The sequence below is a fragment of the Sorex araneus genome, chromosome 1, assembly GCF_027595985.1.
Source record: "Sorex araneus isolate mSorAra2 chromosome 1, mSorAra2.pri, whole genome shotgun sequence".
NCBI lineage: Eukaryota > Metazoa > Chordata > Mammalia > Eulipotyphla > Soricidae > Sorex > Sorex araneus.
In genome coordinates this window covers 431,439,298-431,451,296 of record NC_073302.1, presented here as the reverse complement: position 1 = coordinate 431,451,296, position 11,999 = coordinate 431,439,298, and the positions used below count along the sequence as shown (strand labels likewise).

The 11,999-nt window shown below is 46.9% G+C and overlaps 1 protein-coding gene across 2 annotated transcripts in view; it reads right to left on the bottom strand.

The window, feature by feature from the left end:
- The window catches only part of EXOC4 (exocyst complex component 4), an 858,640-nt gene extending 846,885 nt beyond the window's left edge, over positions 1-11,755 (bottom strand). For both annotated transcript variants that reach the window (XM_004608252.3, XM_055133914.1), the window contains exon 1: positions 11,647-11,755. In XM_004608252.3, the coding sequence (XP_004608309.1) occupies positions 11,647-11,732 (86 nt within the window). In that variant the 5' untranslated portion in view covers positions 11,733-11,755. The remainder of the gene's footprint in view (positions 1-11,646) is intronic.
- Positions 11,756-11,999: the final 244 nt, after the last annotated feature.

Genomic DNA, 11,999 nt, shown 5'->3' with positions numbered 1-11,999 from the left:
GAGGGAGGGAGGGAGGGAAATTCTGGATCACACAAACTGAACAGGCTTGGAAGGGAGGGAGGGGGGGGAAGGAAGGAAGGAAGGAAGGAAGGAAGGAAGGAAGGAAGGAAGGAAGGAAGGAAGGAAGGAAGGAAGGAAGGAAGGAAGGAAGGAAGGAAGGGAAGGAAGGAAGGGAGGGAGGGAGGGAGGGAGGGAAATTCTGGATCACACAAATTGAACAGGCTACTCTATCAACCGACGCCCTGGAAACATAACCACGTCAATATGCCAGGTGCTTCGGGAGGGAGGGGGAAAGGGTAGACAAGGCATGAAGAATAAATAGCCAGCTTACCTGAGATGTATTCCTCTACAGAACCTTGTCACTCCTACATGGGTTTACATATATACAACATATACAGGATACACCCATGTAAGAAAACATATAGACATGATGTCCTGGTGGAAATTTTCAATCAGATAGAAGTTAAACCAGGTCAAATAAACACAGGCTTCAACTGTTACTCAAACAGTCCCATCTTCTTTCCTCTATACCCTCCCTGAGGTTGATTCTCTTCCGCAATTTTTTGTTTTTTTGGTGGGGGGCAGGGCTCAGGGAGGCGGGGAGAACACTGCAGACCACCAGACAAGATCGTTCAATATGCAGGTTCAGTGGTTCTGGGGGTCCCTAGATCCACAATTGGGGGAGGGCCACTATCCGATGCTGGGGATCAAACCCTCGGCGCCTGTGTGCCAGGCATATATTCCAGACTTTTAAGCCATCTCCCCGACCCACAGTTACTTTAAAGCAAATTCCAAAGATGAAATTTTTATTGGTATAGAGTTTTGTATATAAGCCTTAAAAATCATTCTCTTAAAAAAAAAAATAGTACCACTATCTCAGATCTAAAAGTTCACAATGCTAACAGGCTTCTTTTATTTTATTACCCTCAACTAAACTATGTTCAAAGAGCTACTCAAAGTTTAAGGTGAATTTGAATCCCCCTGGGAATCCAGTAGACAGATAGATGTGGCAGGGATGTGTCTGAGAATCTGCACTTCCTCTCGTGGTATTTTGTGTACAAGACACTTCCCTTCATATTCAGTATGAACTTCTAAAAGGGGAAAATGTCCTTTGAAGTACATGCCACTGTCTTTTGCACTATTTAAAACACATTTAAAATAGATCAAAGTCAGAAAAGATATTCCTAAGAATTTTACAATATGAAAATCTTGTACTGTTTCAAACGTTCCACAAAAATTTATCTCATAACTTGCTACATGGTGAATTTCCACATTCTTAAGGTGAAATTCTAGGCTAGTCTAGAGTCAAGATTAAAATGTTTCCTGGCCTGAAAGCAGTAAAACTATATGAAGCACCCAAAGTATAAGGCACTAGAGAGAATACACACACACACACACACACACACACACACACACACACATTCGCAAACTAAAAACACACAAGGACAGACCACAAGCAGTCAACTGCTAACAAACAGTAAAATATAGCAATAACCAAGAATGTACTTTGCCCATAGAAAACACATTCCCAGTATCATCAAAGCACAGACCAATAATAAATAACAGTATCATAGGCATTAAATAAAAGAGGCTTGTAGTTCTAAAAGATAAGGACACGAGGGTTGGAGAGATAGTACAGCCTGCAGGGCACATGCAGTGCATGTGGCCCAACAGGTTCCAACCCCAGCACCCCGTAAGGTCGCCCAAGCGCCACCAGAAGTGATCCCTGAGCACAGAGCCAGTAGCAAGCCCTGAGCATCTCTGGGCCCTGGCCCAAAAAAAAACAAAAATAAAAGATATGGACACAAACCAATGCCTAATAGTTGCCAAAGCATTTCTAACAGTTCTGGAGGTAAAGTTCCTGAAAAAAAGTTTTATATGAAATACGTAATGTATAGCCTAATGCATGGTAAAATGCTGCAAAATCAAAAACCCCAAGCGTGCTGAACTAAGTCACTTCCACCCCACAACACACCTGATCACGTATGTATCCCCTTCTGTATATACTAATATGACTGATGAAAACCTCTGAATTTTTTTTTTTTAATGTGAAGCATTAATGGGCGTTCCACTTCTGGTCTCGATGGAATTAAAGAGACTGGATTTATCATCCCTATTTGAAATTGCTAACAATGTTTCAGACCTTTGGGCATTAGGACGCTCAGAGTCTGCAAGGCAGAGTGATGGAGAAAAGAGAACTAACCCGGAGTGTACTCCAGAGAGTTAGAGAGGGCCTTGTCAGAGATTTCAGTTGAGGACTGATCAGGCCACGTGTGGCAGGAAACTATCTCAAGCCTGGAAGAAACCACCCCTCTGGATTATCAGGAAGATTATTTGAATTTACAGGGCTGGGAGCCATAGCACAACGGGTAGGGCGTTTGCCTTTCACACAGCGGACCCAGGTTCAATTCTTCCGCCCCTCTCGGAGAGCCCAGCAAGCTACCAAGAGTATCCCGCCCCACACAGCAGAGCCTGGCAAGCTCCCTGTGGCATATTCAATATGCCAAAAACAGTAACAACAAGTCTCACAATGGAGACGTTACTGGTGCCCGCTCGAGCAAACAGATGAACAACGGGACAACAGTGTTATAGTGCTACAGTTAAACTTCTAAGGAGTTTTGCTTTTTTGTGTTTTAGGTTTGTCTGTTAATTTTCAGTTTTGTGAGTGCTGTAAGGACTGTGTCTGAGTTTAACTTTTTTTTCCATTGCGTATGGATAGCTATTTGTGGTAGCACCATTGTGAGAAAGGTTATTTTTTTCGTTGTTGGACATATGCGGGGTATTCAGTGCTTTTTGCTTTATGTTATCTTCTTGTACTTGTCATTGCAGTTTCCCCCATTCTCGTTTAGAGAAATGTTACACAAATTTGTGAAAAAAATCATAAAAGACACATTGTCCAACAAACTCAAATCCTAAAATAGTACCTATTTATTTGTAACACTGTTTGTGTCACTCTTGTGTGGGTATGTAACAGGGCTTATGATTGTATTTTTTAAACAAAGCCAACTTTAAAAATTATTTTTAAAATTTTTTTCTTAGCTAGGACTACTTTTGCCAGGGCAAAATTCTTTTTTTTTTTTTTTAAATAGAATCACTGTGATATACACAGATACACAGTTACAAAGCTGTTCATGGTCGGGTCTCAGTCATACAATGTTCCAACACTCATCCCTCCACCAGTGCACATTTTCCACCACCAGGTTCCCAGTTTCCCTCCCACCCCCCCACCACACCTCTACCCCTCCCTAGATCTATGGCAGGCACGTTCCTTCTCTCTCTCTCTCTCTCTCTCTCTCTCTCTCTCTCTCTCTCTCTCTCTCTCTCTCTCTCTCTCTCTCTCTCTCTCTCTCTCTCTCTCTCTCTCTCTCTCTCTCTCTCTCTCTCTCTCTCTCTCTCTCTCTCTCTCTCTCTCTCTCTCTCTCTCCTCTCTCTCTCTCTCTCTCTCTCTCTCTCTCTCTCGTTTATAATATAGATATTCAGAGGTTATCATGTTTGTTCCTTTACCTGCTTTCAGCACGCAGTTCTTATCCAGAGTGATCATTCCCAACTATCTCTGTCAGAGTGGTCCCTCTCTATCCCACCTGCCTTTTCCCCTGGCACTTAAGGCAGGCTTCCAGCCATGGACCAATCCTCCTGGCCCTGGTTGCTACTGGCAAAATGCTTTTGAGTGTTTATTTCACCCAGGCGAGTGCTGAGGGTCCTTCTCTCTGACTCTGTATCAGTGTATCACTGTCATCCCAGTTGCTCATGGATTTGCTCCAGCGGGCACCAGTAACGTCTCCATTGTGAGACTTGTTGTTACTGGTTTTGGCATATCGAATATGCCACAAGTAGCTTGCCAGGCTCTGCCGTGCAGGCGAGATACTCTCGGTAGCTTGCCGGGCTCTCCGAGAGGGACGGAGGAATCAAACCCAGGTTGGCCGAGTGCAAGGCAAATAAATGCCCTACCCGCTGTGCTATCGCTCCAGTTTAACACCAGAGATAATTTAGATGCCATGGGAATGAGCTTTAAGATACAACCCTAAGAAACACAACCCGTGAGAGAAATAACTGATGAGCCAGAAGTAAAACTCCCGCACTGGAAGACAGAGAAGACAGGCCACAAAGCTGAGAAAGAATACCTGCAAAGCACACGTGTCCACACGCCTCCTGCAGCACGGCTGGCTGACAGCGGAAGGAGCACTCCCCTCTGAGCTGCAGAGAGGGGCTGGAGACACACAGTAGAAACGCCCTGTTTCCAGTTAGCGCGTGGAGGTGCAGTTTTCTAAGAACAGTCATGGGGATGTGAACTGCCGGTCTCTCAAAATACAAAGCACGTATATGCTCCCGTGCAGCAATGCCGCAATTCCGCGGTTACTACCAGGAACTGGCACTCAGGGTCCCCTCCCTGGCGTCCTGATCCCCTCCAATGCTCACTGCAACATTCAAACTGAAGTGATGGTTTAGTGCTGGCTGGGGCTCTCCAAGTAGGTTCAGGTATCTCCAGGACAGAAAAGGAAGGAGTTTTAGCTAAGGAGTCACTAAAATGAGATTGAAATGTGCTGCTAGAAAGAATCGCTATATATGACTGAAACTCAAACGTAAAAGCTTTGAGTTTTAATTGAACAGTGATTCAATTAAAAAATAATAATAATTTTTTTTAAAAATTTTTAAAAAGAATCACTATGATATATATAAAGACAAGTGCATCAGGATACAAAGTATACGGGGCTGGAGCAATAGCACAGCGGGTAGGGCATTTGCCTTGCACGCGGCCGACCCGGGTTCGATTCCCAGCACCCCATATGGTCCCCTGAGCACCGGCAGGAGTAATTCCTGAGTGCATGAGCCAGGAGTAACCCCTGTGCATCGCCGGGTGTGACCCAAAAAAAAAAAAAAAGATACAAAGTATACATAATAGGACTTTAATTTTTTCATCAATATAACACAGATATACAATTTTATTGATATTCCTTAGTAAGAGCAAATTTATAAATAGTATTACATACTAAAATCTTAAGAAGCAGGTCTCTACTTATTTTCCTTCTAATATTTGCTTTTTCTAAACATGTACCTAATTTTAGGAAATAATGTTTTTAATTCATATTTTTGTATCATAATACATAATTGTTATCACAACAAGAAATATTTAAACAAAGAGCTCAGAGAGCCTTTGATTTACTTGCTCACATTTGCTTTCTGTCTTACATGTTTTATATATGTCTATATTTGACACGATGTACATACACTCAAGCACAGATAGGAGCAAATCTAGCTTCCTTCTCTGGCTCTCAAATTCCCAAATAATTTCCCTTTTACTCGGCTACATGGGTTTCTTTTTTTTTTTTTTTTTTTTTTTTGCTTTTTTGGGTCACACCCAGCGATGCACAGGGGTCACTCCTGGCTCATGCACTCAGGAATTACTCCTGGCGGTGCTCGGGGGACCATATGGGATGCTGGGATTCGAACCCGGGTCGGCCGCTTGCAAGGCAAACGCCCTACCCGCTGTGCTATCACTCCAGCCCCCGTCGGCTACATGGGTTTCTTGGTTAAAAGGAGAATATTCTGACAACTGGAATCAAATTCTGAGTCAACATAGCAATGATGTTTCTGGTGGAAAATTAACATTCTATCTGGGCTCCTAGCCGGCAAAACATGAAAATCAATGTTTCTAGGCAGAAAAGCTGTCGATCCTGAAAAAGGAAGAAATGAAACGTCTACTCTGCCAAACTGAGCTGGGCACCTTTTGTGAACTCCAATGTTTTTTTTTTTTTTAAATGAAATACAAATCCTATTATTATGATCCTGTTTTACAAACGAGACAGGAGAAAGAGTGGTTTGAGATAACTGGTCCAACATGGTGGTGGTGGAGGAGGAGGAGGAGGAGGAGGAGGAGGAGGAGGAGGAGGAGGAAGGAGGAGAGAAGGAGGAGGAAGAGGAGGAGGAAGAGGAGGAGGAGGAGGAGGAGAAAGAGGAGGAGGAGGAGGGGAAGGAAGAGGAGGAGAAAGAGGAGGAGGAGGAGGGGAAGGAAGAGGAGGAGAAAGAGGAGGAGGAGGAGGGGAAGGAAGAGGAGGAGAAGGAGGAGGAGGAAGAGGAGGAGGAGGAGAGGAGGAGGAGGAGGAGGAGGAGGAGGAGGAGGAGGAGGAGGAGGAGGAGGAGGAGGAGGAGGAGGAGGAGGAGGAGGAGGAGGAGGAGGAGGAAGATGGTGATGATTAGAAACTGGCCCAACATTAATGGGTAATGGAGGAAGAGGAGGAAGAGAATGAGGACCAGGACTAGGATGACGAGGAGGATGAGGAGGACAAGGAGGACGAGGATGATGAGGACGAGGAATCTTGTCTCCAGGTCTCCAGTGCCGACTTCACTTAAAGGCTGAGACGAGTGCCAAGACCTCCCCAGGGCCCATGAAGAGTTCAAAACCCCCCAAGCCCCTCGGCGCCTGGCTCCAGCGAGCGAAGTACGCCCTTCAGAACCAGCCCCTCTCCGGGCCAGCAGTCTGGACCCCTCGGCCAAGCTGACCCTGTCTTCAACCCAGAGCGGACCCAACCCTGCGGGAGTCTGGCCTGCGAGAAAGGAGTGTCTGTGTTCTTGAAAATCCAATTTCAGTGGAGACACGGGAAGTGACGACGCCTGAAAACCCACCTGAGCGCTGGAGCCCCAGTGTCCATCCAACCTGGCTCCGCTTCCCAGAGGTCCTTCCGCACTGCCTCTGCGAGTCACCTGACCCTGGAAAACCCGCTACTCAAAAGCCGGAGCACATCGGCTGGGAAGGAACTGCCTCCACACAGGTCTGCATCGGAAACCAGCGATGAGCAGGCGAGAGAAGGGCAATAGGTAGGCATCGCCCCCAAACACCACCGCACGCACGACCCGTTCCACCAAGGCTGCCCGGCTCCCAAGGCGCTCCCCAAAGAACACAGTGGGAGTGAAAATCCACCGGCATGTAGGGAAAAGATGTTAGTTCCCTTCTAAAGGCCCAACGGCTAGGCTTCATGCCCAAAACTGGCTCAGCTAACAAAGAGAATAAAATTAAATAAATAGATAGATAGATAGATAAATAGATAGATAGATAGATAGATAAATAAATAAATGAAGCTGGAGCGATAGCACAGTGGGTAGGGCAAATGCTTCTTTCCATCCATTATTTTAATTTTTTATTTTTTAAGTTTGCAAGGGATACATGCCCCCACTAACAAAACCATTGTTTTAACTATCTAGTACCCCTGGAAATAGTGACGAGGTGTGGCTAGTGGCCCAGTTCCCAGTGATTCTGTCCCTACCCAAGCCCTTATCCCCCTGAAGAGATGACTCCAACAGTGGCTGGCACTGTGGCTCAAGTGATGGATCCTCCTGGCAAGCTCAAGGCCCTGAGCTCCACGCCTGGAGTTCCATGCCCTGCCCCTCCTCAGAACTGTCCGGTGTGGCTCTGGTGGGCCCTGACCATCAAACCCTCCAGTCTGTGTCACTAGGAGTGTGCCTGGACCCGATTTTTCCTTTTAAAATGACTGGCAACATATGCACATACATACTGAATGTGCATCAAATACATAGATAGCAGCTGTTTACATGTGTGGAACGGAACCTGTCCCGCATACTAGACCACAAACCAGCAGTTAGAACCAAGGTGGGTTTAAACCTGTCTACACCCACACGCTGCTCTTTGTGTGACACTATAATAGATGCAGACATACTGTTGTTGTTGTTTTAAAAAAAAAAATACCTGAGCAAAAGCACTGAGTAAGAATCTTTAAGTGTCACTATTTAAAAAAGAAAAACAATTGCTCAGTGATAGAAAACAAAGATCAGTAAAACTAAACTCATCGAAGTTTTCAAAGGACAGTGGACTCTACTGGCAACAAGTCCTTTATTTTGCGACGCAATGAAAGATCCAAGAGAGCATGAAAGACAACGGCACTTATCAGACACATCTTCAGGAATGCTCAGATTCATAAACATCAACCTAAAATAGGTTTTTCCCTTTTGAGGCTCGTTGCCAGAGCAACTGGGAAAGCTACTGTCTTACAGGAAGAATTTGAAAAGAGGTGAAGGATAAGAGGAGGTAATCAAAGTTTCACAGCAGAAATTAAGAATCGGGAATACATTGTTGCAAGCAGGGTAACACAAAGAATATAAATTGAAGCTCTAGACAAAGCCCCAACTTCTGTTTGACAGTACAATTTACTAACAAGAAATGTACATTCCCGTTCTTTTTTTTTTCTCCAGCTCTCATTTTCCTCTCACTGAAATGACATGAAACACTGTATTCTTTAAAGTGTCCATAGTAATGATGTGACATGTGCGTACATTGTGAAAATAAGAACCACAGTAGGTTGAGTTATCATCCATGCGATGAGAACTCTGAAGATCTACTCTCTCAGCGATGCGTTCTCCACTCTATTCTTTCTTGAGTGACTTTCTCCAACTCTTCCCCCATCCCAAACAACAATATAACAGTACAAACCGCCTTCCAGTGCTGTGGAGAGAACGTAATCCATCTGGTGCATTCAAAAGTATATCAAAGGACGACCACAAGGAGAGTTAAGACGCTCACTTGAACCCTGTGACTCAAAGAAATGTTGACTATAGGCAATACTCGAGCATCAACAAAGTTCTGTTGAAGGTACTTTTCCCTCCCTGTTACCCAGTATGCTGCTGCGGCCAGGGGGCAGGGTGAAGTCAAATAAAAATTAAAATGCTACCCGGGATGGGAAATAAAAATGAAAAGCAGTAATTTTAAACAGTCCAAGTGAAGCTGCAGAGGGCTTACACCATGGTAGCAGCGTGAAGGCACTGCAGGCAGGCGCAGAGACGGGTGTGGATCCCTCATCACATACACCAGCCAGCAGTAGGAAGACAAAGACAAAGAGAAAGTGCCAAAAGCAAATCATGTTTCTCAGTTGGTTAAAAAGAAAAAGAAGAATCTCCCAACCCTGCACCAGGCTGTCTTCACCGGGGCACCTCGGAGGGGGGCAGGTTGAGCTTCCGTCCCGCCCCAAGCAGAGCCCCGGCAGCTGAAAACCTCCAGAACCCAGCCGCAGCCATGCTCAAGGCCACTCTCCACACGCTCCAACGAGCCTCACCCATGAAGGAACCAACAGAGGAACCCAGGTATGCGGGACCCGGGGCTGAGATCTCCAAGCCTGCTCGGATCGGGACTGGACCTCCTCCACCCAGGTCCCCCATTTTCCAGTAGCTTGGCAGTCACACCCACAAACTGCCCCCGGCGCCATGTAATCTCATCAATGGCCAAGATCCAGAGACTATAAAATAAAGCTCCTGGAAGAGAGAGATGCAGCATTTCCTGGAGCACACAGCCGCATTCGCAGCCGTGCAACCTCTTATAGTCTAGCCCTCTGATATACCTAAAGTAGCACATGTGTTTGGTTTTTAACACACTTGTTTGTATTCTCTTATATACGAGTTTAAATGGCTCCAGAATGAAATACAACAACCTTCACACACCTCCCTCTTATTGTGGTGGGAAGATGCTCGCTGGTGGGGTGGGTGTTTGAATATTATCTGTAATGAGCTACTGTGAACTACTTTATGAAAATAAAATGCATAAAACCAAAAAATAAAGAAAAAGGAAAACCTAGTTTGGCTTTATGATGCTTTCTTTTAAACACAAAATATATGGAGTAAATTTAATATTTAAATATATTGGGTTTTTTTTTTTTAAAGTAAGGCTTGCAGAATTCTAGATACACCGTTGAGACAGTACAGAGCAGCAAAAATCAAGACCTTATGGTCTATATATCTTATATTCCAAGTAAAAAGAATCACATTTCTGGTTCTACAAAGCTTAGGGCTCCCTGGTTCATCCTCAATGTCAGGTAATACTACACACTGGCACCAAAATACAAGGTGGAAAAAAGTTAACAAGTTCAAAAAGAATCCAAAGAGCCTCACAGGGGGAGTTTCAACACCACAAGAAACTCAACTGGTTTCCATTCACATAAGAATGCCCCCTGCAACAGACCACTTCCTCCTACCCCCTACCAACTCTACCAAGTATTTCCAAGTATTTCCAAAAGTATTTCAAATTGGCATCTGAAGCCCAACAAAAACTTTTCCTAATGATTCCATATGCACAATCTGATTAGAAGACAGTAGAGAATGCCCATAAGTGGGCATTTATCAGTCCAGTAATGGCAGGCTGTTACGTTTATTTGTTCATCCCAGGTGCTTGTTATCAACCAGCTACCACTGAGCCTGGCTTTTTAAAAAGCCATCCCAGCCCTGGGAGAAACAGGACAGACAGTAAGGCCCTTGCTTTGCATCCACTACTGGGGTCACAACCCTAGTTCGATCCTGGACATGGTATATAGTCCCCAGCACAGCCAGGGGTCGCTCCTGAGCACAGTGCCAGGAACAGTCCCTGAGTAAGGCCTTTGTGGCTCCAAAACTAAAATATATATATCCAGACATTCCAGAACCCCTTCAAGAACTGACCAAGGTTGAGCACAGGCGTTGGCAGGGTGGGGGTGACTGGAGGTGAGGAGCGTTTTATTTTACAAACCATCATTTCAGTATTGAAACTCAAATGCCAACCATGTAACAAAGTGTCATAAGGAGCATTTTATTTGACTGCCTTTGATCACTCTCCGCATCACCCCTGATAGGGGAAGGGTTCTCCTGCACTCAATGAATTCATCTTTTTTTTTTCTTTTTGGGTAACACCCAGCGATGCACAGGGGTTACTCTTGGCTCATGCACCCAGGAATGACTCCTGGCGGTGCTCGGGGGACCTTATGGGATGCTGGGAACTGAACCTGGGTCGGCCGCGTGGAAGGCAAACGCCCTACCCGCTGTGCTATCGCTCCAGCCCTTAATTCAATCTTTTTTTTAAGAGCCCCTAAAAGGGCCCATGACTCCCACCATACCGAGCAGGAGTGCCTATACTGCCTAGCATAATTTGGATTATGTCTTGCTTTATGTGTGCTCGGGCCATACCCAGCCTGCTCAGGCATCACTCCTGGGATCCATCACATGCGATGCAAGGGATCAAACTTGGGTCAGCTTGCATGCGAGGCGAGCACCCTCCCCGCGGTACTCTCGGGCCCTGTTTTATTTGTAGTTTGTACATTTTTTGCAAAGCAGTGGACTGGGCTCAGAAGGCAGGAGCACGGTGCACAGGGAGTCCTGTGCCTTCAAACACAACCTTCCTACTGACTCACGAGGGCTCCACTTCTAGGGCCACCGGCCTTTTGCACAGGTGGTGGGAGGGGTCCTGAGGGTGACAGCATGACAGTACGAGCTGCCCACTCCCGCCAGGAGTCCGGCGGGTCCCGAGCCCTGCAGCACCCCCGGGGACGGGCGGGCGGCGCGGCTCCCGCGAGCGGGAAGCGTGGGGCGAATGAATGGGCACACCTTCACCTGCCCCGCTGGGCCAAGCCCCCACGCGGCCGGCCCCCCGGGGTCGGCGTAGCCCCGATGCAAGGCGCAGGGCCCCGGAGAAAGGCCGGGCGGGGAGGCGGGGCTCCTCCCGCGACCCCAGCTCGGGAATAAGAAGGGAAACTGCAGGGGGCCAAAAGGCAGGGGCCAGGGGAAGGCAAAGGGCACCGGGAAGGGCTCGCAGGGTGGAACCCAGCTACCCCCTGTCCCTGCCCAAGCGGGCGTCAGCCCCGCTGTCCGCTGTCCCCTGACCCTGCCTCGTGCCTCCCTCACCTGATCACAGAGATGAGCAGCCCCGAGGGGTCTTTGCTTTTGCTGACAGTGCTCCTGTACTTGCCACCAGCTGCTTCTGCCGCCATCTTGGCACAGGGCGGGGCGAGGCGCTCGCGGAACTACAGTGAACGGCGCGCTGTGGCATTGACCTCGCGCGCCGGGGACCTCACCAATGGGAAACGAGAAATCCGGCGGCACGGAACTAGGTGAACCAATCACTGAAGTCAGGAGGCGGGAATTGCCCGGGCAGGTGTTCCTAAGGGCCCGGAGCGCGCTGAGCACCCTGGGAATTGTAGTTTTCCTTCCTTCCGCGGTTCCTGGTACCAACTTCCGAAGTTTGCTAAATGAGTGCC